Consider the following 27,136-nt stretch of genomic DNA (forward strand, 5'->3'; position numbering starts at 1 on the left):
AGAACTCTTAGGTTCTTTAAGTGATACTGGGCTTTATTATAGGATATGATGGATGTTTATTAATTATTATTGTTATAATATTTTTGATCCTATTCCCCCTATTTCCTCATATCATCGTAGATTGTTAACCTACTGATTGATCCACACTCCGGACCAGATGGTGGCGGTAATGCATTTATAAAATGGATGCCAATCGCCGTTAAAAAAGATACAGGAGATTATATAAGAATACTGTTTTTTTTTCTTATTTATTATTATTTAGTATGCTATACATGCATATATCATTATATGCTACATATGGGCATCGATGTTCCACACTCCAGTTCAGATGGTGGTGGTAATGCTTTTATAAGCTAGTCTGCCAACCGCCAGTAAACATCAGAAGAAGAAGAAAAAGAAAACGAATGGAGGCAGATGGCAGATAGCCCTTTTAAAGATTGGATGATGCTAGCAAGCTAACGTGCTGGGCTTCTAGTAAAGCAGTTTCGCGTTTGCTCAAAGCTAGCTGGTTAGCCACTGTGTTTCCTTTAGCTCGTTTTAATCGGAGTCCTTGATTTAGCTGCTAACCGCGCATCACACAGAGAAATAAAAATGAATTATTCGGATTACGACTCGGACGGCTATTCGTCAAATGAAGATGAAGACTATGTCCCCTCTGGTAAGATATTTTAGCATGACGTTAGCATGGTTGTATTATATCACAAAGAACACCGATGAAGCTATGCTAACGTTACTCTGTCTGTGCTCTGCATATGTACAGGTATAGAGCTCCGTTTTAACATTACACTTTATTTAATTCATAATATGTGATATCCAAAAACAATTACGCAAAGAGTTTCATAGATAACGCTTAGTTTGGCTTCATACTATCAGAATGATCTTCAACATATAATTTGTATCTATAATTATTAAGTGTTGTGTAAAATGTATATATGGTTTATTTGTTCTACAGTATATATTTATTCAGAATTCATTTGAATATTATAGGTGTTCATGTGATAAGATTAACTAATATGCTCACGTACCTCTTTCTAATATAAGTTAATTGGGCTGTGAAAGTGATAAAGATGCAAACGATTACTAATATTATTCAGCAAGACCCCTGCTGGTCTTTGATTGTCATGTATGTCTTGCAAATTAACACCATATCTTTCATGGTTTTTATATCTGAAGGATCATAAATTTACAGCATAAAATGTATTAAGACTCTTTAAAGTGGGTGGAAGAACTGGTACTGAGAGGAAAAACTATAAGACTAGAAGCGAGGACATTCTGCCTTTAATTGTCTACTTTTCCTTATTTAAAATATGAGAAAAATTCAGTCTAATAGAGCACTGAAGGTCAAAATAATCTGGCAAAGCTAAACCGAAAGATTTAACTGCTTATACGATTTAAAAAAATATATATAAATATAGTTTATTTTTAAGTTACTGAAAGTGACAACATGCATTTTTAATATTATTTTGTCTTTTTTCTCTTCAACCAACAGTGCACAAATAACTCTTAGGGAAAAAAAGAGGCAGAAATGCATCGTAATTTGATGTGCCAACTGCTGTTTTTTCTTCTGTTTTTTTTCTTGGTGTTATAAATATCATCTATTCACATTGGTTGAATTTTTTTTTAATGGATCAGATGATAATCTGAGCGAGGATGACATGAATGAATGTGTGAAAGAGGACGCGCTGGAAGGGGAGGATGATAATGGGCAGCAGTCAGAGCGTTTGAAGAAGAAAAAGAAGAAAACGAATGCAGGCATCCCTATGAGGTATTGTATTACAAACGCATATTTTAAATCCAAGCAAAGCTGATTGTAAGGATAAATTTTCTCACTTTTTCCATGTTTACAAAGGAAAAGGAAAAAAGGAGGCCTTAAACTAGAGGATGATGTTGAGGGTTGTTCGGCAGACCAACAGAAAGGTGAAGATGGGTCAAAAGAAAATAATTTTGTAACAGAGTTAAGAGAGGTCAACGAAGAGAAACAGAAGAAGAAAGCAGATGATCTTTGGGCTAGTTTTTTGAGTGATGTCGGCTCTCGACCCAAAGAGGCAGCTGCAAGTACAGGCTCTCAGCAGGTAAACATCAACTCAAGAAAATGAAGTAAGATATATCATTTATTGTTCTTAATTTTCATGTACTGACATGAGATTTCTGTCTTGGCCCCATTTGGGCTTATTCAAAAAAATAAATAGTGTGTGGTTTGTGTTTTTTGTTCAGTGTTTTTGTAGTCATAATACTACAGTCAGAATGCATTACTTTTTTTTTATTTTTTTATTTAAATTCATAAAATTACATTTCTTTTTCATTTTATGTGTTTTGTGCTTGTATTTTATCTAATTGTCTCTTAGATAAATGTGCATGTTTTTTTGTTTGTATCTCTTATAGTCCACATCTACTACAACTGGCATTGATAAGCCAAGTAAACCCCCCACAGTGTCTCAGCAGCAGGAGGACAAACCAAAAGAATCCTCCAAAATCACAATTACCAAGGTGTTTGATTTCGCAGGAGAAGAAGTTCGGTAAGTGGAACAGATTTTTGTAACTGTAAGTCCTGTATATGGCCACCAGATGGCAGTATACGTTCATTAATTAGCAGCAGAGCTTAACATTCTCTAGACAATTATTTAGAAATATGTTCTTTTTAAAACGGTGGCCTGTGCAAGTAGGCTATATATATATATACAAACAAACAAATTTGCATGTTATTAATGAATAAAAAAAGCGTATTTATAAAATTTGGGTCATTTCAGTGAATGATGTCATTTAATAGTTAATAAAAATTGCAGGCGTCACCTTAGCATACTGTTGCTGCTTTTTAATAATTAATTCCAGTGCGTTGTATTTATGAGCCAGTAAAATTTTGAAATCCTGCCAAGCTCAAAGCACTGACAAGCTTTGAAGTCATTTGATTGAACACATTTTTATAGAATACATTTCAATATGAATCTCAACTCATTGACCAATATTGAATATTTGGACATTTTTGATACTTAAAAATTTATGAACTTCACTGCATAAATGACAAAAATAAATAAATAGTGACTTCTGCATAACACATGAAGCCAGGTGTAGGTTCACAAATGTTTGACAACCAGAATAATTTGATTAAATATTTTTTCCCCAAATACTTTTATTGTTAATACGTAACGATTGTTGGATAATTTAAGGCTTAACTTAATGCAATGTATTTTCAAATGTAATTTATTCTTGTGATGGCAGCGCTGAATTTCCATCAGTAGTTAGTCCAGTGTCTCACACATCCTTCAGAAATCATTCTAATATCCGAATATGGTGCTTGCGAAACATTTGTTATTATCGATGTTAAAAACAGTTGTGGATATGATTTACTGGTATATTTGGAAGTTCAAAAAGATAGATGGATGCTGTCAAACGATTAATCTCATGCAAAATAAGTTTTTGTTTGCATTGTGTGTGTTCTATGTATATTTATGTACATATAAATACACAAACTTGGAGTATATATTTTGAAACTATTTACATGTCATATAATTTATATTATAAATAAATATATTAATATACAAACAAAATATATTTTATATATAGATCTCTCTCTTTCTTTATGTATGGATTTTAATGTGTAGAATAAGTGTTTTGATCATTATATCTTTTGTTGTGGTCCACAGGGTCACCAAAGAGGTGGACGCAGACTCACGAGAGGCCAAGAGTTTTCTGAAGGAGGAGAAAGTGCTGAAGGAGAAAGAAGAGTCCTCTGAGCCCCAGCCGTCCGTGCCGCTGTCCTCTGCATCCAGGTACCATCCCACAGTACACCCTTTAGTCCTGCGTTTTGTTCTGATCCTTCTCAGTACATGCGAAATTACAGTTTGCAACCATTGTGTCAGTTAATTAATGAAACAAAGTGGTTTTTAATGGTTCTGTTTTGTGTTTCAGTGACGCAGAAGTGAATAACTCATTAGCGCTTAGACTATAATTAATTCTTTGTTATTGATGTTGTTATATTACAGTAATTAGATGTGATCTCCTTCAGTGGGGTTGGTGCTGGTAAATGGATGGAGACGTCTGTGTGTGTTTGCCGTGAGGGAATGCCAGAAGTGTCATTGATCTCTGACAGCTATGAAAGCGAGTCTTTGATCCTCTATAACTCCATATCTGCCTGTAGGGAAAACCAGAGATGCACAAATGTTTCATCCCCAGTGTGCACAGATGTGTGTATACGGGTTGAATTTCCTCTACAGAACCAATCAGAAATGGCCCTAGTAGTCCAGACAGGACATCTGTGGAGTTTGTGTATGTTTAAGAGTCAATCATTGTTGTGATCTTCCTCTGGTCTTCACCACTCCTTACACTGGGTTTTTTTGGACAGACATCATCTGTCCTCTGAGACCCAGAATGTTTGCTGAACAGGAAGACATGTTTTTCCCTGCACAGGATATACAGTATGGGGCGTTGGCTTGCGGAGCAGGAAAGCAGCTTGAACCCTACCTCTCTCATCACTTTATCATCCAAACAAACAGCTGTCACTTAATGTCCACATTACAAATATTCTATATTCACTCGGCCTCTGTCTGTATATGGCTTTGATTTTGATGGCTTCTAAGTGCTTGCGTATCATTTCTCAGGCAATGTGACTTTAAATCAGGCCTCTTCAGATTCCAGTGGTTGTCTCGCTCCAGCACAGCAGGGATCCCGCTTAAACTAGGCACTGAAGGAGCCTAAACACAAAGGCTACCTGTCTCCAGTATTCACGTGCTTGCCTTGTCTTCCTTTAAACCTATTTTTGTGTGATTTGAGGTTAGAGGGCTTGAGTCAGCACTGTGACGCTCTCTCTCTCACACACAGGCACAGCGGCTCTCTGTTTCTCTACTTAACAGTGTCATACTGCGCCTCAATGCAGAACTGCTGACGATGGTTATATACACGCTTCTTCCTTCCGTGGCATTTTTGTACCCTTTCCTTAGACACAGGTCTTACTTTGTAACTGGTTGCTAGAATTATGGAAAATGGTAACCATATACAGGAAAGATTAACATAATTTAAAATTTTACATATCAAAGTTGATGAACAACTTTTTTTTATTTTTTTTATTTTTTTTACATTTATTTTTCTAGGTTACCTTTAATTTCTAAACATGATAAATATTATTCTATGTTAATTTGTTTGCTTATAATACGTTAATGTTAAATTGTGTGTATTAAGTGGTAAAAATATATTAGCAGTGTACACTATTGTTCAAAAGTTTAGGGTAAGATATTTAGTTTTTTATTAGAAATTAATACTTTAATTTAGCAAGGACTAAATAAAATCGATCAAATGTCAAAGGAGATGCTTTTATATTTTTTACAAAATACCTCAAACTTATATATATATATACATATACACACATACACATGCGCACACACACAGAGAGAGAGCGCAGCACATCTGTGTTCAACTTTAATGATGAAAAGAGGTTTTTTTTTTTAACAGAATAATTTGTAAAGGATAATTTGACTGAAAATTCAGCTTTGTCATAGGAGTAAATTACATTTTAAATGTAAAATAATTCCTTACATTCCTTACAAATGTTTTAAAATAGAAAGGTAACACTAACAATATTTCACCACGTTACTGTTTTTAATATATTTTTTAACAAATAAATGCAGCATCAGTGAAATTTCTTTAAAAACAAAAATCTTAACCAGCCAAACCTTTGAACAATAAAGTGTTCAGAATAATTTATTGTTGTTAAAGTATTGTTCATTGGTAGTTCATTCATGATATCTAATGCACTACTTTCTGAACTACTGTCAGTTAAATTATATTTTCAGTTATCGTAATGTTACCCCCCAAAAAAAGAACTAACTTAAACTGAAAACTATTTTGATTTAATTATGTTGATACTTATTGATACTAACTGATTATACTTATTCTTGTTTGTTCAATTTGATAAATGCCAAATCTAATGCTCAATATTGATTAATTGAATAAGTCAAGTTTAATGCTCAGGATTTAAATAAAAACAAATTTTTTTCTATACAATGAGCTTCATTGATAAAACATACAATAAGCAATTTGTGTAAATAATTTGTAAAGCTGTTCTTGCGTTAATTGAAATATGATGGAATTATAAACAAGTTGTTCCGCTTCTGTTTCCTGAATAAGGCCCAGTGGTTCCCAAAAAACATTGACAATGTTACGATATAAGCATGCAGAGCCAGTCATTTTGTCAGCAATTCAAATTATTGAAATGATGTTAAACAGCTCTTCAGTTTCTTTCTCCCGCCACACACACACACTCACCTTGACCCCCCCATCTGTTGATTCTTCCCAGCAGCCCGCTGGTGTGTGAACATGGATCAAACTGAACACATTTGCCAAGTGCCAAGAAAAATGCAAGTAAAAATGGGATTTGGCAAGTAAATGGAATGCATTTCTTTACCAGTTGGCTGGTAACTTTATTAGGAACTAATGTGAAACAATGTTAGATTTGAACTGAATTGAACTGTACAATGTTAGTCTAACCTTTTTTCCTCCGTGCAATAGATACCGTTATAGTTTATTTAGGATACCTTTTTTTTTTCTTGCAGCAACAGTAAAATGAAAAATCCTGTATAGTTTCAGAAGAAACAGTAAGAAATATTTAAGACCTGTACATGTCCTTTGGCAGTTGAAGTGGCAAAAGTTAATTCTGGATACACTGCGAGTTTGCATGAACGTGTGAATGATAACTTTTAGGACGTGCCAGGTGTGAGCACCATTTTTGTGGACACCACAGACTGATGTAACCTCACTGCTACAGGTTCAAGTGTGGAGCAGCATGGTGTAAATCGGTGTCGTCTAAGTGCTATCGATCACAGAGCCAGCCAGATTTACTGATGCTTGTTCTGAGCCCCAGTGATGGCTTGATTGATTGTCTAGTGTCTCTGTGGTCTTATCACAGAACTTGACTGACGTTGAGGTTGAGCTCCATGTTAGCACACAGAAGCACACAAATAAATCTGTACTTTAAGGACAATGGTGGCTTCATCAAAGCTTACGTATTCACATACATATATAAGTGCTGGTTGCACAACACACACTCACACAGAGTCAGAGAGAGGATATGACCTCTGTCTTCCTGTTTCTGTTCCGCTTGGCTTCTCGTCAGCTTGCTGTATGTGAGTGTGAGTAACACAGTGACATACAGCGGTTCTGGGAAACCTTTGTGTACGTCTACTTAAACTAATGATTTCCACATGCGCCAGTCACAGCTCTGCTTTTCTAATTATAGAGCCTCATCTCTAGGACCCTAAAAATAGGGCCTTGCTCTCCATTATTACAGAACAGTCACACACCATGCTCTTCGTCGGGTCAAGCAGTTCATCTACTGTGAAAGAGACTGTACACTCTGTGTGAATGTGGATGAACCGTTTTTGTTATATTTTGCTACAAATATATAAGGTTGCAATCAAAGCAAGAAGCCCTGTGGCCAAAGCGGTAATATTAGTAGTTTTCCCCTTGTGTGATGTCGTTTGGTTAGTGCTTTCTAGTTCTCAATTTTCTCATGCTTAGGGCAGTATTCCAAGGGTTAGTGAATAATTGCTTCCATTCCAATGAGTAAAACTCAGCTGTTCTGTAGTAGTCCTTACAGCAGGAAGTTTATGCTATTTTATCCCTGCCTTTATAGTTCTCCTAGATTTAAGTCACATACAGTAACCATTAACGTGTCATGTCTTGAGCAGTTTTTAGAAACCTTTTTAAGTATCTTTCTCAAAGTCACAGTATTATTGGCTAATACTTTCTTTATGGGACTCGAACTGGTATATGGTAGCTTCTCTATTTCTAATCTCAAGTTACTTTACATTAGTGGTCGACCGATATATCGCCAAGGCCGATATTTGAACTTGCATTTTTCAAATATCGGCCGATGTGCTCAAACTATTTTTTTGACTGATGGTGCTGAGAAAAGCAGCGCCTGAGCGCACACAGCTGAGCTCACATTCTCCCTCTTATTTACTGTCATTGTTAACTGTTCTGTCTAATACGGATAGTAGTCTGTTTAATAAGATAGAACGGTTAAACAAAGGAATTAATGTATACAAAAAGTATTATAATGATTGCTTTTAAACTATTAGTAAGGCAACAATAATACTTTCTCGTCAGAATTAAGCAAATACGCATTTATCATTTAAACAAATCTTTGAATGGCTAATAAATATTTAATTTTGCAAACTTGGTCGAATCCAGCTGTGAGATCTTGTGAAGTGTACATTTTTATCCAGCATGATCCTGTGTTCTCTGCGTGATGGCTGGTCTCTGTAAATCGAATGCTTTTAAACGTTGAACTCGTGATTTCAAATTATTCTGTGTTTTATGCACTTGCCCACTGTCATATTCGTGTCATTTTCACTGTGTGCTGTATGTAAAAATGAGGGTTACCCTGGCTTTATTTGAAAAATATGATTTCCCGATGCCCAGAATACTGAGTGCCCTGTTGGTTGTCATCTAAAGTATAAGTATGTTTATTTTACACATTTATTTTTTAAAATCTATTGTCCAATGATTTGACATTTCTTAAGTATGTTAAAATAAAAATATATATATCGGCTGTTTCCCCCCCCCGCCCCCACCCCGGTCAACCACTACTTCACATAACCAAAAATCCACAACTAAGGAAATACACAACATGGCATTATCAGGACGATGCTCTAACACAGGCAAATTTGCATGCCAACTTGCAATGATTTGCGTTGAAATTTTTTTATTTTTAAACCAAGTTCCACAGGATCATACAGATTCCTATTGAAATAACGAGGCTTCACCCCTAAAATTTAGACAAAAAAGCTTGTTTTTTTTATTTTATTATACATTTCTATTATTATTATTATTATTATAATTTTTGCTCTGTGACTCTATATATGATAACTTGGTTGGAATAATATTTTTTTATGTATTGAATATTATTTATTATTATTCATGTATTTTTTTTTTACTTGATATTATGTATTGTAGTAGTTGTTTTCTTAATTTTTCATTTAATTACTTAAATAGTGGATAGAATTTAACCTAATACAAGGTAAATTATTTCTAATAATGATTAACTTTCAGTTGCAATTTGGGTTGGGTATGGAAAACTGATTCTTTTTTTAGAACCGGTTCCAAAATTCCATGAACTGTAAATTTAATAAGACATGCATTTCAATTTCACTTACAAATATATATCGTTCTCAAAAGAATATAATCATATTTGGGGTGCCCTGCATTAGGGTTGTGCATGGATAATCGAACATTCGAATATTCGTTCTGCTCTAATTATTCGATAAATAAAAGTGATATGCGAATTTCGCAAAAAAAAAAAAAAGTTCACAATAAAACCTAATTTGGTCACTTTCTGTGATTCTCCACGGCATATTTGAAGATGTATGCAAGCAAAAAATAATTAATGAATGAATAAGGGGCCGTTCACATACCGCGCCTAAAAACGCGTGGGAAACGCTAGGCGTGCCGCTTTCTCCTTCTTTCCAAAGTGCTCGGGCAGAAGCGCTCCTGAGGCGTCTGCAGTTGCTAAGCAACAATGACGCGCTCTCTCCATGAAGATGTAGAAATTTCAGCAAAGGATAAATGGATTTGCAGCACTAAAATCACTTTCAGTAGTTCTAAATTTATTTCAAAATGGCAATCCATATACAGCTATGATCAGCTGTTCCTTCATCTTGGCTGAGCTTTCAACGTTGTTACGGGAAAGGATGAAGCTGAATGGTTAGTTCTTGTCACATGACCTGCGGTGGCATTCAGTGTTGAAATGCAAATACGAAGCGCTTCACAAAACTTATTCGCTTAGCACACCCTTATTTGTGAGTCCCGACAACGTCTGTGCTGTCAGAGCGCATTTTCTCCCCGCCCGGCCTTATTGTTAACAGACTAAGGAGCCGAATTTCCCCCGATCATGTTTACGTGCCCGTATTTCTTAACAAGAACATGTAAAACAATAGAAAAAAAAAGCAAAAAAGATTTGCTGACAGTTTAAAAGTTTTCAAAGTTAAATGTAGGCTACGTTCTACAATAGCCTAATTGCTGCAGGCTGCTTTACGTTTTTTCTTTGTTCGCTTTTTTTTTTGCTCTTAATCTGTACTTTTGTTTGTTTGCACGCATTGTTAGAGGTTTTCAGCTACAAAACACGATGTTTAATGTTCACGCTTATTGTGTGTAAGCTTGTTCAAAATGAAGGGAACAATAAATGTTGCTGATAAATAACGTCTGTCTCATTAAACTTTATTTAAATAAACAAATATTAGAATATTCGTTTTTTGTGAGCTCCAATATTCGAATGTGATATTTGCGGAAAACGCCCATCCCTACTTTGCATCAAAAAGTTTGCAAACCCTGCTTTTACCAACTGAACTGATGATTCTCTCAGTGTGAAGTTCGAACTAACAATCTTTCTGTTACCAGCTCAGATAACCACTTCACCCACTTATAATGAGGTCAAAGGGAGCAGAGGGAAGCTTGTTCTGGGTCTAAATGGGGAAGGCCACTTCAGGATTTCATTAGCATACCTGAAATGACCCGGTCCCAGTCTTCTCGCAGCTGGACGCCGTGTCAGCAGGTCCTCACGCTATAATGAATGCGTGTTAACTGAAGTTAAGGTTCAATATCACGCCCCCTCACCACCGGACACATCAGAGCACCGCTGCCATGTGCTCCAACTCCCAGCTAATGCTTTTGACAAAACCAGGCCACTCATCACTCCCCTGGCATCTAAAAATGTGCGGTGGCCTGGAAGAGTTTAGGCCACACAGTTTCCTGTATGTCAGTGTGCTCCTGCCAAAACAGATGCAGATCCCCCAAGTGGCTGCGTGTTAAACAAGAGCTCTCAGAAAGGCATCATCTCAGGAGGTTGTAAATATGTGGCAACACACTGCGGTTGAATCTGACAGAGCTTTAGCTGATGTATATTTAAATCTTTTTAATATTTGCTTCAACACTTCTAAAAATAAATGTTCTTTATTGGCATCAGTGGTTATGCCTATGGAAGAACCTTTAACATCCATGGAACCTTTCCGTTCCTAAAACTGGTTCTTCTGTTACATTGCTTTGAAAACCCTCTTTTAATAGTGAAGTGTTTAAAAAGTTGCAATGACCTACAATCAAGCTTAAGCTCTGAATGTAGAATCACACATGAAATATTAAGTGCGTTTACTTTAATATCCAAAGCAGCGCTCAACATTTTTTGGGGGGAATTCACCACAGACGCTTTTAAAATGTCAAACCAGCTCTTGCTGTTTAGACACTTTACCTCCCTCCTGTTTCTCTGCGGTTTCTGAGAGCTCCATCAACCTCCATTCAGTCTGTCAATGAGACACAACTAGAGCACTTCAGTCCTCGTCAAGCCCCATCTTCAAACACCAGGATGTAAGACTGATCCTGCTTGTGCCAGGAAGTGTTTTTATCCTCACTGACATGCAGCTGCGGCGCTTCAATATTCTAAACATTGAGCGGAAAGTTGGGTAACGCTCTTCTCTTCAATGTTGTGGGAACAGATGGGGAATGTCAGTCTGGGGTCCTCTCAAGACCCCCTTCCGCATTTTCCTTGAAATACAAACAGAAAACCCTTTCAGGAAGGAAATTGGCCTCGTTAGAGACAAAATGGCTGGAAGTGATTACAGTAACTTGCTCTTAACGGCTATGCAGATATAATAAGACCATAATTAGCTAAGAAGCTTTATGGATTTGTGCAACTACCAAACTGGCCTCTTCGTAAAGTATGGTAATATGTGAGTGGAATGAGGATTGGAGCAGCACGTAAGTGAGAGAAGAAATGCAGAGCAAAGAGCAGGCGGTGGCTCTGAAGATGGGAAATGAACTGACAGCTTGGAACTGGGACACTTGTAAGGTGAACAAAGTCTGACAGCCTTGTGTTCACAGGCAGAGACAGAGGAGTGAGGGATGCACGCACTTACAGTGCTCTCAGTGCTGATTTAATCAGAGCGCATTCTATTATCATTGCTGTTTATAATACAGATCAATAACAGGTCACTCCTATTTGCTAAGAAAGTTTGTAAGCTGTAGTAAATGACGTAATGGACTTGTGGAACTTTGGAAGTCGCCAGCAGGCGGCAAGGAAGTCGACAGGAAGTTGAAGTCGGCCGGGTGCCGCCATCTTGTAGCAGAACTTCACTTGCGTTAGCATCCCATTGACCTCCCATTCATTTTAGCGTCACTTTGACAGCGAATAACTTTACATCTGAGGCATTAAAAGACTCCAGTTGTCCATTATTTATTTCTAAAGATACACGACAATGTATAAAGGGCTCCATTACCTTCTATGTTACATTATGGCCCCGTAGAAACAGTTTTTGTAAAAATAGGCTAACGATTGCGTCATAACCACGTGACTCTCTGTCGCATTACCGTACAGACCGGAGGAGAAGCTCGCAGGGAATTAACTTAATATGGCGTACTGGCGTTACATTTTAAAATACTATGCAAAATAATCAGAATACTTACTCCTGCTCACTCACGCCAAAGAACTCCCCGCTCAAGCTCGCCGTCTCTGCAAGATTAACGATGGCAGTTTGCACGCACAGCTACTAGAAGATTTACATCTGTCAGACAGGTTGCTGACATCGTCAAGCTTCGTATGAGTCTGTGCGTCAGAAACGGAAGTGCTAAAAATAGCTAAAAACGGGCTTCACTTGTCTCAATTGAGTTCCAATGGGGTCGCTGTGTCCATTTATTTTACGGTCTATGGTCGCCAGTAGATGTAAGATTTGTCATTGTTTACAATAAAATTTTGTAACGCCATTGTACTAACTTTCTTTTTGTTTATTACCTTTTTATGTGAAGAAACGAAACCATCGTATCATACTATCTCATCATTGGAGCACTATTGAGTTCACTTTAAAAGCGTCATGGAAATTACACTTTGGTCACTACAACAATATCTTCATACATATCACGTAAGGAAAAAGTGGGCTTTTTGGCCTGTTCTTAACATCTTCTAAACAACCCAGAACACCCTAGCAACCAAGTTTTAGCAAGCAAATACCAATGTCCTGGCAACTGCCAAGAGCACCTGCTAGCATCATGGAAGCAGGTTTGGCATGATTCTTGCATTGGTTTATCATCTGTTTTTGTCAAAATATAATAGTCGTCCTGTTACATGCTGGGTTGTGTGAGAGAGCAATGTGATTGAATCTTGGAGCACTGCAAAGACTTATAATTATCCATTAGCACGGTGTAAAATGAATCTGAAGTCGCCCATTTTGTTTGTGTCTTGAGTATACATTTCCTGCATTCCAGTCTTTCGGAGTCTGCTCCACTTCTTGTTACACACATGCACATGTACACCTATATGCTCAGACCCAAAGAATATAAAAGCCCAAGGCTAGTGTTGTGTGCACACATAAAAGACACGCACTCTCAGAGAAACTCCAAAGGACAAACCACACATATGTTTCACAGACAGTTTCCCCAACAACTACTGAAAACGTGAAAACAAAATCTGTCTGTGTGTATTTGAGAAGGAAGGCTCTATCTCTTCACGTCTCCTTACACCTTTCTCCTGCAGAGCTCAGTTGAATTCACAGTTGGACTCAACACTGTGTCCATCTGTGCTGAAAATATCTGCACTGGTAATTTAGGGAAGAGAGGAACTGCTTTTTCATGGGTTCATACTTGAAATAGTTCACCCTGGATTAACATAATTTCATACAGTATTTGTAAACCTGGGTTTGTATATTGAGACAATTATTATTTTTTTGTCTCATGCACAGTTCTACATAGTAAAACATGCAGTGACATGCTTTTAAATGCCATAAAAATGCCATAAAAATAGAATCAGTAAATGCGCACAAGTACAATGAAACAAGAGGTCACTATGATAATGTTACTATTGTAACTAAAAATGTGACTTTGAGTTACTTGATTTTAATATTTCTAGATCTGTCAACCCAGAGTCAAGATCTATCTCCTTCCCTGTGATTTTCTGCATCACAACATTGATATGCACTTAAAGACGTCATTAACAAGTTCAGTTTGGTTCTGTACACAATGCATATAATTTCTACAAATGCGATTGACACTACCTACATTTTTCAGTTGAAATTCGATCAGCACTGTTGTAGAATGTGGTTATAAAAAAAAAAAAATACTTGAATTACATAACTGTGTGTGTATAGAACAGGATTAAGCCATAAAAGGTGAATTGACAACCAGATTTTGAGACCGTGTGTACATGGCCTTCGAGTATTTTCAGAAATGTGTTTTAAGTGAACATTTAGACATGACACAAATCACAGTTTAGGGGCTAAGTGGGGCTGTAGGTGTCACTAAGTCCAGGTGGCTGATCACAGGGGCCTGGGGGCGTAAAAGGTCTTTGAACTCTAGGTCTTAGCACTGCAGGTGTGTTTATGTGAATGACTGTATGTTCATTAGTTGTCTATGAGCAGGTGTGCTGTTCATTGTTCACAGAACGTAAATCTGTCGTTCATCATGTTTAGAGGTGGAGCAGAGATGCTCAGAACCTCATGTTCCAACTTAAACCGCTCTTTGAAGATTAAAAAGAGAAAGAAAAATAGGACCCTAAAAATGAGTTGTCAGGGAAAATATAATATGTAGAAACTCCAGTATCTTTGCCAATGCATCATTAATCTGTGACTGTCCTTCACAGGACGTGAGGCAAATGACAGTTTGGAATTTGCATGGTCCACACATGGTTTGTTTTACAAATAGTTTTTAGGGGCCTCTAGATTGTGTTTTTCATCCAAATGTTATGTTGCCGTATGCTACAGTAAAGGACAGATTTAAATTTCTGTCTTTGCCTCTTGGCAATGCATTGAATCTAAGATTATCACACTTCTTAAGCCTAATTATTTAATGTGTGATTATTAAATTGGTTATGTTTCCTCATGTTAATGAATAAAGGGTTGGTTTGTGAAAAAAAAAAAAAATAAAAAAAAAAATTTAATCCGCTTTAGGGTAATGTCCATTAGACACAGATTAGTGTTTTTTATTTTTTTAAGCATTATACAGACACTAAGTGCTGTGTCTTTAGGGTAACTAACCATTTCTAAACCATAAATACCTCAATAACTGTAATACATAATACACAAAGCTATCATAGTCTTCACAAACAAATTCAGGTCTGTGGATTGTGGGTAATATTTGGGCCACTGCTCACAGCAGGCGAATTGAAGTCTTGACAGTAATTGTCTAGAAATTTATAGTTGAGTGTGGTGAATTTATTACAATTGGTGCTTTGATGTTGTACCAGCTATGCTTTGAAAGTGAATTAGAAACAACTTCTTTGAGACTGGTTTAGCTTTCCGTTAGCAGTTCAAACCACCCTGACTGGACCCGGAAACTCCGTCTCTAAATTCACTGCCGCTGGGAATATTAAAGCGAAAATGAGTAAGAAACAAGCGTTAACAATAACATTACTATTCATCCTCACTAACTGGCTTGTTGGGTGCCAGACAATTAGTCTGCTAGGTTTTGATGATTAGCATGGCCCATGACTGCCCCATCTGGCTGCAAAAGCCATTTAAAAAATTACAATGTATTTCATACAATAAATATATCTTATAGCTAATCTTATAGTGGACTTGTGCACACTGGGTTTATAGTCATTTCCCAGGTCCATGCCTGTACATTCTTGTAAATAGCTGGACTACAACTAGGTCAGTGTCCGCGCCTCAGGCACTAAAATACCATTAGATCAGTCTGAGCAGGCAGGCTACTGAGATAATGGAGATGAAGCGTTCAGGGTTAGCTGGCGTCCGTCTCCCATGATGCCCTGTTGTGCCTTCTCTTATGATGTCACAAAGGCTGTAATTACTCACTGTGGAGATGGAAAGACTTGTCAACCAACTGCGGGTCGATGCTGAGTTTATGAGCCACTCTGTGAACTTACAATGACATAAACTGATATAATGAGGTGGGGGGGGGGATCTACTTCCTGTCTTGAAAGGAGTCAGAATAGGATGTTCCAGCCTTTTCCTCTCCCTACACAGAGTGACGGGACGTGCTGACTCGGTGTGTGCCTTTAAATGAGATGATAAAAAGACTTCTGTCATGGGAGAACTCTTACTGCAAATAAACAACTGAACTCACAGACTTCTGGGCTACTTTTTTACACTGTACATCCTGTTTCCCTTTAGGTTTTAATTCCAGTTTAATTGACTTTTAGGTGCCTGCATTGGCGTATAACCCAGTATGCTTTATTTTATTTGCATGTGATGTAACTCATACATCTCTCTCAGTTTAAGCATTGTGGGTAATGAGTTCGGATACAGTCACCTTGGCTCTGCTTTTAGCATTCTGCCCCAGTGTTGTGTACTGTGGACTGGCTTCCAGCCCAATGTTCCCCGCTCACATAGACACTGCTGCATGGCACACAGGATTGACTATCAGCTCAGCCCTGATTGTATATTGATTATCTGTCAGGATGGGTTTAAGCAGTGCTCCGGTTTCTTTCTGTGTGTATGTATTGGTTTTGTTGACTAAGCTGTTAAACTTGCAGGTTACACTTTCACAATAATCCTTGACTCACTATTGTTGTTTCATGTCTCGCTTCACTAGTTTCACGTATGGCAGCTTTCATTGGCCAAGGCCTACCCATGAGGCCGTTTGACCGACATGTCAAATAACCAGACACAGTTCATTTCATTCCTCGTCCCGTTTCAAGAAGTGGAAATGTTGTCACAATAACCGACAAGTGTGTGTAAAACTCTCAGACTTATTTAAAAGATTCTATGCGGTGAACTTTAAATATTTCACATACTTTGGAAAATCCAGCATTTAGATGATCCTGATAAGCGCTTGTCATCACAGTTGTAAACTTTCTTCTTTCGTGAGGAGGTTTGGTGCCATGGTATCGTTGTTTCCAGGTGGAAAGTTAACGAACTAACACACACCTCTCCCAGGAAATCCTGTGGAATTCAACCAATCCGATGACAACTTCAACACTCCTGAAGTGTTTCCACTTTTGTGTCCCATATGAATCAGATGTTTCGCCAGCGGTCCATGGGCGTGGCATCTGAGGCAGAGACTATCGCTTCACAAAACAGATTGAGTCAGTTCAGTTCAGTTCAGTTTTTTTTTTTTTTTGTGCGAGTCTGTAAATCACTTTACAATAAGGTTCACCCCAAAATGAAAATTCTGTCATTAATTACTCACCCTCATGTCATCATCTTCAGAACACAAATTAAGATATTTTTGGTGAATTCTGGGAGCTTTCTGACCCTGCATATAGAGTCATGCAACTACCACATTCAAGGCCCAGAAAGGTAGTAAAGACATCATTAAAATAGTCCATGTGACATCAGTGTTTCAATTTTATGAAGCTACGAGAATACTTTTTATGTGCAGGGAAAACAAAAAGATATTATTCTCTTTTAACCATTCTCTTTTAGAACTTTTAACCAGTAAGATTCCACTGTGCACAGGCATACAGCTTGGTGACAGTTTTTAAATGAATTCTTCTTCAATCCTCTTTTTAAAATGGAAAGGCCAATGAGCTGCTGTGCTGTCTATGAATAATTTTATATAGACTAACTGAATTGTTCATATTAGAATCTTAGATTTTAATAGTTATGCAGCAGTCAGGTGAGCTTTCATCATATGGAATGTGTTTGTGGATGCAGCTGTAACGGAGGGAATATAATTATAGTATTGATTTCACCATTATTGATTTTTACTTTTTTGTGCTGGCTTTTTTGCACCCCAACATTATTTTTTTTCTGTGTTGTCTGGCCAGACTTTGACTGTCGTGGGAACAGCACTGCAGTGAAACAGCTGGCACAAAGATTCATGTAATAATGGGCTTCATCTGACATGTTTCAGTTTGCAGGTGTGCGTTTATACATGCATGCAGTTATAAATCATCCAGCTAACAATCCTATATATATATATATATATATATATATATGTATGTATGTATGTATGTATGTATGTATGTATGTATACATATGAAACATTGGAAAAATAAAAAAATGTAATGCATAAAAAAATCTATAATATATGTACGTTTTACTTATGGATGCATGTGTCCAGATATTGTAAGAAAATATCCAAAGAATGTGGAACAAATTCATAATAAAGAAAGCGTAATTGTGTACTCGCAGATGTTAAAGCATTCTTCTTTGTTCCCGTTTTTTCATTTTGCATTTTTCACCTCCCTGTTTTCCTCCTTGAAGAATGTTGACAGTTTCTGCACAGATGGCAGATGCATTTTGTCAGACCTTTAGACATTAGTCATGTGTCTGTTTGTGGGTCGCCTCATTCCTCTGTGTGAACGTACACGCCGTGTGTTGAACACACAAGTCCTGCTAAATCGACTCGATCACAGTGAGGAAACTGCGACTTGCAGTTCATTAAGAAATTAATGAAGTCTTTTTACCCTGCAGTCAAGTAATACAAGTTCATAGCATTAATTTTACTTCAGCTTGAAGCAAGACAAAGCATTAACAACCGATTTATATAAGGGAATTTTAAGGAGGTGGTGCAATTGTTCTTTCTGCTTTTAAACTGATATTGCAATACCTTCCTACCCAGACCTTTTTGTTTATTAATATTTTATATAAATTTCACATTCTGAAAATTTTTTTACAATCTTCCACGTACACACAATTTTCCTTCTCGTTCCTCATGGCAGACTTTCTCCTATGAGTCGCTGACTCGTGAAATCGTCTGTCCTTGGACACCCCGGCACCCTCTAATGCACCCCTAGGTCCCCCTGCAGACCCCCAGCCCACTCACTCCCACTGGCACCCACATATAAGAGGGAGGGCTGGTCTGGACTCTTCAGCTCTTTCATTCCACAGATCGTTTAACATTTCATTACTGCAGCCAAGCACAACCTTAGTGTCAAGATGACTTTGGTAATGTTCAAAACACATCTTTGTTCAGGCAGCTTGTTGCGAGAAACATACCAGAATAAGATTGCCTCTCCTTCCACTTTGGATCATCATTTGATCTTTTTATAAATATAATTATGAAATATGTTTTACCCTGTTCCTTTGTCTGTCTTCCGGCCTTTTGAAACAAAATTATTTTGATGCAGATGATCTATTTCCACTTCAGAATCCAACAAAAATGTCACAGGAGCCTGTTTTTAGCCCCTCTCAGTTAGAACCGCCAATTTTAATACTTGAAAATCCTGATTGAAAATATTTTTTATGATCTTTCTTCCTCTAGTGCAAAGAGGCCAGCGGGCATGGGGAGCATCCTGAATCGCATCGGGGCCAAAAAGCAGAAGATGAGCACTTTGGAGAAGTCTAAGATGGACTGGGATGCCTTTAAAACAGAAGAGGGCATTTCAGACGAGCTGGCAATCCATAATCGAGGCAAAGAAGGGTATGTTTAAGCCTCATTAGTGACCCAGACAAACACATCATCTCATATTATCTCCCATTAGTGTCTCATACTAGCTTCTGAGGTTTTCATCAGAGCTGAATAAATATCATTAAGTGCTTAAAGCCGCAGTGTGCTGGCAGATTATATTTCGGTGCAATTTTTATAATACATTACAATTCATTAATTATGCACTGATGTTAACTGGACAGTAAAATGAATGTATTTGGGGTAAAACCATATGCTATGCATGCATTTGATTAACATCCTGACCTTTGCAGTTGCCCTTATGACTAGGGATGAGCATTTTGAGAAAATGTGTTTGCCAGCAGTAGTATGTTTTAATTAAAATGATTTAACTACCGTCATGATGCACATTCTTCTTCGCAATTGTTGACGGAATGAAAATAACTCTTTGTAAAATTGAGATTATCATCGCCCTGCAGACTGGTCCAGGATCAGTATTCAGTAGAACTGCAGAATGAATGGAGGGGGAGCTAAGACTGTAGCGCTTCATTCAAACCTGCTTATCTTGGCCTTGATGGCTATCTTGAGGAGAAAGAGGTCTAGAATAGGACTTTACTCAAAAGCTTAACCAGGGTCAAGAAGTTTAAAGTAGTGTTTACAGGAAGTGAATGGAATATTGCAGTATTGACTTCTCACTTTTATCACAGCAGTTTCATCATGTTGCTCGTTTGAGCTGGAATTGGGGGTGTAGCTTAGAGGTATTTAAAACCAGAGAAACATTATGACGTGAAATGTTTAATAGGTATTTCTGATTCTGCGCTATTTCCAGGTCACTACTCAGATACTTGTGATAGTCATGAGACGTTCTTTTTCCATTAAAGCTCAAGATGATCTTTGAATCATCTGCAATCAGGCTGGAGAACATTCATGTAAGCTTAAGTTCAACTTTTCGCCAAATCCCTTCGTAGAAAAAATAAAAACAATGTAATGCAAAAAGCTGTTTTAAATGAGAAAACCATTATGGGTGACTCCTAGTCGACCAATCAGAAGTGTGTGGGACATTCTAGCCATTATTTTGTTTTGCTTCCATTTCATTCCATCATAGTAATAAATGAAAGATGCAAGAGTAAAGTCGGATTAGAAATGCTGTTCTCACCCTGCTTTGGCTAATATTAAGGGTGAGGTTCCTGAAAGAGGTTTTCATTTTAATAATAGACAATACCCATTTATCGATTGCTTCAACATACCTCATTTATCTCAAATGTATAATTAAAACCTAACAGTCAACAGTGAAAAGTTTTACGCCTGCTGTAATGGAGAGTAAGTGCATATAGAGATAACAGAGTGAACCATACTCTGAATGGATGGTTTCTTTACATAGCGAGCTAATTTTTGCTTGTCCCCAGGGTTGCTACCACAAACCTAAATACATGGTCTTTCCTGGCAAATTACAACATTATGATACAAATTATGATGTTTAAGAGATTGAAAATAAAGTTCATAGATTAAGTATACTTACCCTGTCAGGACTGACTGTAGTGCTAGTAATCTACAGATCAGTTTTTAGACTTCAAAAGGCTTTGGGTATTAAACAAGACCATAATTGAGATCTGCACACGCATAGTTTGTGTGTCTCCACTCTAACGTCATGGAGGAGAAAGTCAAATCTTGGTGGAACATTTGTTTCCCATCAAGCTTTTGGTGAATGCACACCGATGGGTTTGTTTCAGGAGGTCTCTTGGGTTTCATGCCACAGCTGTGTCTTTAGGTTATCTCAGTAGAGCATCAAGTTAGTTGTTGTCTTGTTTTGCTCTCTAAGCTAGCCCTGTCACCATAGTTACCCATCCTACATTCCTCTGGGGTAATGCAGTGCCACATTTGTGTGACACTACCCCACTCCCAAGATGCATTTGGTGTAAAAACAAGCTGGGAGATGTGGGAAGAGAAACTTACATCTTGTCCTGAGGGGATGGTGATATATAATGACATCATTTGTGCATCCAGTTGCCATTCTGTTTTACTCCCTTACCATTTGGGGTGTTAGAAAAAATCGATACACGTGAATATCGAGATATTTTGTTTGGCGATACTGTATCGATTCTCAAAAACAGAATATCAATAATAAAAAAAACGTACAAGATTCGTGGCAGTTGTTTCGTTTAGTTTATTTCCAGACCACTAGATTAAATACTAACATTAGCGCACGCCACTAATTCGCTGCTAGTAATGGAGGATGGCGCTGCCTCGGTTCCACCGCTTACTGCAACCCATGTGAAAAGACTCGCCACGCAGCTGCAGTTTTCTCTCATTTCGGGGGCAATTTACAGTTTGAGCAGTGCTCCCGTCGCGGTTTCGGCGAGTCCACACGGAACATAAATACAAACTGAAAAACCTGTGAAATCCAAGTGGAAAAGTTCAACATCTGTATTTATTTTGTTTTACAGTTGTTTTGTCTTCTTTAGGAATCCTGTTAGCACTTTATTTTACACTGATATTAAGCAGATGTAATTATTTTGTTCAGATCAAAATGACATTGTATATTACAATTGTAAACTTAAACTGTGAAACTTTAAAGCAGGTTCTAAAAAAAATATGGTCTTTTTATAAAATACATTTTATATGTATTATACATTTATCTAAAGGATCATGCAAGCACTTTCATTTTCCCCCTGTACTCATACTACACAAATATTGGTTCAATAATGTTTACATTATTAAAGTTACAGGCACTGATTATTGGAAATCCAGATCACACTGTGTTCTGGTTAAGCAATTATTTATTTATTTATTTATTTATTTATTGCTAAGGTTTGCATAAGGATATGTGTTCTTAATGACAGCTTTCCTTACAATATATACTATTCCTAAAATAAGAAATATCCCAATATATCGCCTTGCTTACATTATTGCAATGTGTCACAACGTATCGTATCGTAACCCTGGTATCATGATACATATCGTATCGCTAGATTCTTGCCTATAGACAGCCCTACTTAATAGTTCAGCCAAAACTTAGTTTTATCATTTATTTACTTTTCTTTGTCCCATTCATACAAACATGGTCTGTGGGGTCCATTGTTGTTTTGGACCCAACTGACTTTCATTATATGAACCAGAACAGAAAACATCCTTTCAAATCTGAAGAATATCATGCAATAAGTGATTAATCTATTGACATTTTTAGGTAAGCTTTCAATTTAAATCTCACTGTACACTCAGCAGTGATGCCCTGGCTTTCCTAAAAGAGCCTGATGCTCCTATTTTTTTAATATATGGATGAAAATAACTGTTAGTTCTCTATCAGACAGTTGTAGGGAGTGGAACAGTTACTAAATTAAAAACCTGGCCTGGGGGTTTAAAAATAAAGCAGACAAAATTATGGTCTGCCACTTTTCCCATATTTCTGTTTCTCTGAGAGGGATGTGGTTTAAGAGGAGGATTGCTGAAGGGTGTGGAGGACGCATAGACCATAGAATAGTATAGTGCACAGGCCCCTAGGCCAAACTATATGTCCATGGTACTGTTTTCAGTATGAGAATGATTGTTGAAGATCTTATTTTTTTTCACAAAATGTAGGACAACAAATGCTCCCAGATCTGTCAGAGCTAACACAGTTTGTAAACCCAGGGCCTCATGTCTCTGGAGGCAAATGGTTGGTTGGGCATCAGAGCTTCCAGAGCATCATGGGATTGAGACACTGGGGAGAGTGACCCTCTGCTGGGATTAAGGGGGAACAGAGCAGAAATGTGACAGATTGTGCTCTTCGAATGCTGCAGGCAGGACGCACAGTTTTCTCTGAGTGTTTACAGAATTTAACTAGGTAAACAAAAAACTTAAATAGCTTAAATAGGTCACATCATTACAAAAAAAACAACTTACTTCATAGAGATGGGCGATATATCGCATGCGATTGTCACGCACATTTAGTCACTAAAGCCGGTTCCCTGATTAGTGGTCAATCGCCATCACCTGCTTTCAAATGGAGCGCCATTTAATAGGCTGAACCGTAGATCACTGACAAGCTATGCAATATCGCATAAAATCGCATGCGATGTATCGCCCATCCCTATTCCTTCATTTAAAAAGAATTTAGTATGCTACTGAATTGTATTTTTTAAATCAGTATTTTTTAAAATGCAAAACTACAACAAAATTACCTGTTCAAAGATGGCTATTCAGTGTTTAGAAACATGATAGGAAACATACTGTTATTCCTAGATGGACAAATGAAAAGAGTTAAATGTGAAAAGCATGTGCTGTTCTTGGCTGTGTGTAGCACCTACTGCTCCGCATATGCTCCGGGTAAGTCCCTGATAATTTCACTTTATCCTGAACAGGTTGAGAGTCATATTGAAATATGTAAACCTGCCACAGTGTAATTGCACCATGCATTTCTAAAAAAAAAACAAACAAAAAAAAAACCTGTCATTAAAAAAGGGGCAGCACAAGCTATATTGGACCCAACAGCAAACCTTTAGCTAAATCTGTGTAAACACAGCAAATTGCTTTCTCATTTCATATGCAAAAAGGCCATTTACAATTACATAGAACTCTTAAAGGCAGAGCAGGAAAAAATACCAGTGCAATGGTAAAGGTTAGAGACAAGGCGAAAGTATGCATCAATTTATTACTGTTTAGATGCCAAAAATTGACTATGGATATTATGTACCACGGTGGAAAAATTAAGAATTAATGTGTGAATGAAACCAAAGTATCACCAGCTCTTTTCATGTGTATTGTGATATACAGTTCAGTGCATAATTATCAAAAAATTAATCCTTATAAAAAAATGAAATATGTATTGTGGGAAAAAATTGTGGCTCATTGCACTCAAAATGTGTTGGCAGGTGAAAGTACAGTGTTTGGATTTACTTAAAATGAAATAAAAATAAATTACAGCTATATAGAAATATTAAATTAAACGGATAAAAATTCTAAATTAAATAAAACGTATGGAATCATCCACAATAATATCAATAGCATTTTAAAATTTGTAAAATGTAATTGTCAACTGTATAAAAATAAAAAATCAAATTAAATGAGCCATTTAAACCCAGTGTGTTGCTCAAGTCAGATTTGAGTTTTTAAGTGTGTGGGTGTTAGTGTGTGTTTCACAGAGATCCATTAGGACTTCAAACAAGACACAGGCAATCAGTTTTTGCTCTGTGTTCTTTTCTTCATTGGCCGGGGTGTGATGTGATATCTAATAAAATGTTCAGTCTCCGCTCCATAGCGTCACATGTCTGCGTTGCAACTGCTCTGTGTGCATATTGCTCTACACAACAATTCTTTTAGACCTCACATATAAAGCTTTGTGTAGGAGATGCCCTTCTCTGCTGATCATCAACCAGCTCCCTGAACCTGAACCCCCAGACTATTATGAGCAAAACCACAAAACCAGATGATGTCAGCCTGAAAGGGCCATTTTATTTTCTTTGTCCTCAGCATCTGCTCTTACTCTGAGTACCAGCGATACTTGTACTGACAATAAACAGGGACGCTGAATACATGCACCTATAACCTCCGACATCTAATGGATACAGGTTCACTAAAGCCCCTATTGTGTTGTCCAAAACAAATTCTGGCCTTTTATGATTTGAGCTTGCCTTTATGCTATATAAATGTCCAACCTGTGTGGCTTTCTTTCCTCCTGTGGATGTTTTTTTTTTTTTTTTAGTTGGATCACATCGACTTTCATTACATGGACAAAAATAGAAACGTTTTAAAAAATATTGTTTGTGTTTTGCAAAAGAACTGAAGTCGTGCAGGATTGGAGCAACACGAGGGCAAATAAATATTTCATATGTCAGAAAAGGAACCCATCCAAAATCTGAAATTCTGTGGCCCTTTACAATTGCAAACCACTTGTGACAAGTAATAGCATCGTGAAGCCAGCATGCCCAAAACAGAAACAAATATGAGTGTAAAGGTACATTACCACCAGGGTGCTGACATTTACCAACACCCCACTTTCCCCACTCACTGCTGTTGTGCTTCATTCAAATGGGAAACGGCAAAAACCATAGAAAGAAGCTTTAGAAATGCATCACTGGAGATGAAGTGTGGAACACTGGCAAAAAGATGATATTCGGTGTATGCAGTCATTGAAATGTTTGTGTCAGTGTCATTCTTGTCAAGTGCTTTTTTTACACTTGTCAAGTGTGTTTATATGTGCTTTCCTCCACCATTGTCCTCACTGTCTCTGCTCTCTGTGTGTGTATAGGTACGTGGAGAGAAAGAACTTCCTGGAGCGAGTGGACCACCGGCAGTTTGAGTTGGAGAAGACTGTGCGTCTGAACAACATGAAACGGTGACACAAGGAGAGCGCAGATACATTCACTGATCAAAACAGACTGTCCCATATTCACACACCCTGCACACACTCTGTTTTTTTTGTCATAAAGATAGAATGGCCTGTAGCCCATCTCCCCCTCCCACCCCCCACAAAAAAAAAAATATTGGTCTGCCTTTGCAATCTGAATGTACAGCTCCGATATTGTCTTTTCTTTCTTCAGTTCTTCCTTTGTCCAATATTGCATGTTCATGTTTATCAGGGCTTCTTTAATATGAAAGAGGCACAGCTCATGGTGTTTTTCTTCACAAGGACTTCAAGGAATCCCTCAAAAACCTCACTGAGGTACATACTAACCATTCAATAAGAGTGACATTAATGGGAAAGAAAACCTCATTAAGATGCACAGATTAGCATAATTCATATCTTTGCTCTGACGGTGAGGATTGTTTTGTAAATGTAAATGCTCTATAGTGATGCGGTTTACTCAGGCGTTCAGGTATATTCTTGTATTTGATGGTAAAATTAAAGTGCAGTTGTTTTTGTTTTTCCCATGCTTGCTTACTAAAGAATTGCTTTTGTTAAGAATGGTTATATGGTAATTACCCCACTGTCATTTTAATTGTGTTTCACTGACAAAAATAAATCATGTCATTGAGTTGGGACGCTTTCTTTTTAAGTGAACCATGTCTTGCTGTTAATTATTTTGACCTACTAATTATTTGCTCCACATCTTATAGCTTTCCTCTTCCCCATCCCTCTTTGCTATCTTATGCCCCCCTTGACTCTGTATAGAGTTTAACTCCTCTCCTTTTTGTTTTTTAAATATCATCTAGGAAAGGGATCAGCAGGGTTTAAGTCATGTATCTCTGAATCATTGAAGTGAGTCGTGCATGAATCCTTCCCCTTTTCAAGACTATAATAATCTGCTAGATCTTTTTCTGACAATGAAAGTCCTGTAGTTGCAGAATTTCATCATTTAAAAAAATGTGTGCTGCTTGACCATATAAAAGGTATTTTGAGTGGTTTTTATTGCTTTGCTAAGCAGGGTGCTATGGGTGATTGCTCAATCCCAAAAGTGCATGCCTTAATCTTTGATATTATCATCTTTCAATATGGCTTGGTGTCTTTTTTTTTTTTTCCTCAAGGTCTATGATATTTTTTCACTCATTTTATCATCCTCGAGGTAAAAATGGTAAATCATATAGCATAGAAAAGTAATAGCACACGACCTCTCTTGCATTATTTGAGGTATCATTGCTAGCTCTACCACAAATGGGAAGTTATATGCCTTGGTGCAATTTTATTTTTAATTTTTTGAAAGAAATTAATACTTTTATTCAGCAATTATGCATTAAATTCAAAATCAAAAACAGCATTTAAAACAAACTTATGATAAAAACAATATGAGGAAAATCAATAAGTAAATGTATTTCAGACTAAATCACAGTATTGGTTTTTGATGTCAATTCTCAATTTGTTATTCTTCCTGAAAAACCATGTAGGGTTTTTGATCGCATGGGCGGTAACTTGTTCATCCTTTCACTTGAAGATAATGGTCTTGTTTACATAATTCAATCTTCCCTCTCC

General features: G+C 37.2%; 1 protein-coding gene across 1 annotated transcript; it reads left to right on the plus strand.

Annotated features, from left to right (window-relative positions):
- The first annotated feature begins 360 nt into the window (after positions 1-360).
- Positions 361-26,230, plus strand: LOC127977049 (craniofacial development protein 1). Its single transcript, XM_052581726.1, has 7 exons — positions 361-658; positions 1,633-1,765; positions 1,850-2,072; positions 2,383-2,516; positions 3,642-3,767; positions 19,132-19,290; positions 25,478-26,230. Exons 1-7 carry the CDS (start codon positions 592-594, stop codon positions 25,566-25,568), a joined length of 933 nt encoding a protein of 310 aa, XP_052437686.1. The 5' UTR covers positions 361-591; the 3' UTR covers positions 25,569-26,230.
- Positions 26,231-27,136: the final 906 nt, after the last annotated feature.

The sequence above is a fragment of the Carassius gibelio genome, chromosome B18 (genome assembly GCF_023724105.1).
Source record: "Carassius gibelio isolate Cgi1373 ecotype wild population from Czech Republic chromosome B18, carGib1.2-hapl.c, whole genome shotgun sequence".
Classification (NCBI taxonomy): domain Eukaryota; kingdom Metazoa; phylum Chordata; class Actinopteri; order Cypriniformes; family Cyprinidae; genus Carassius; species Carassius gibelio.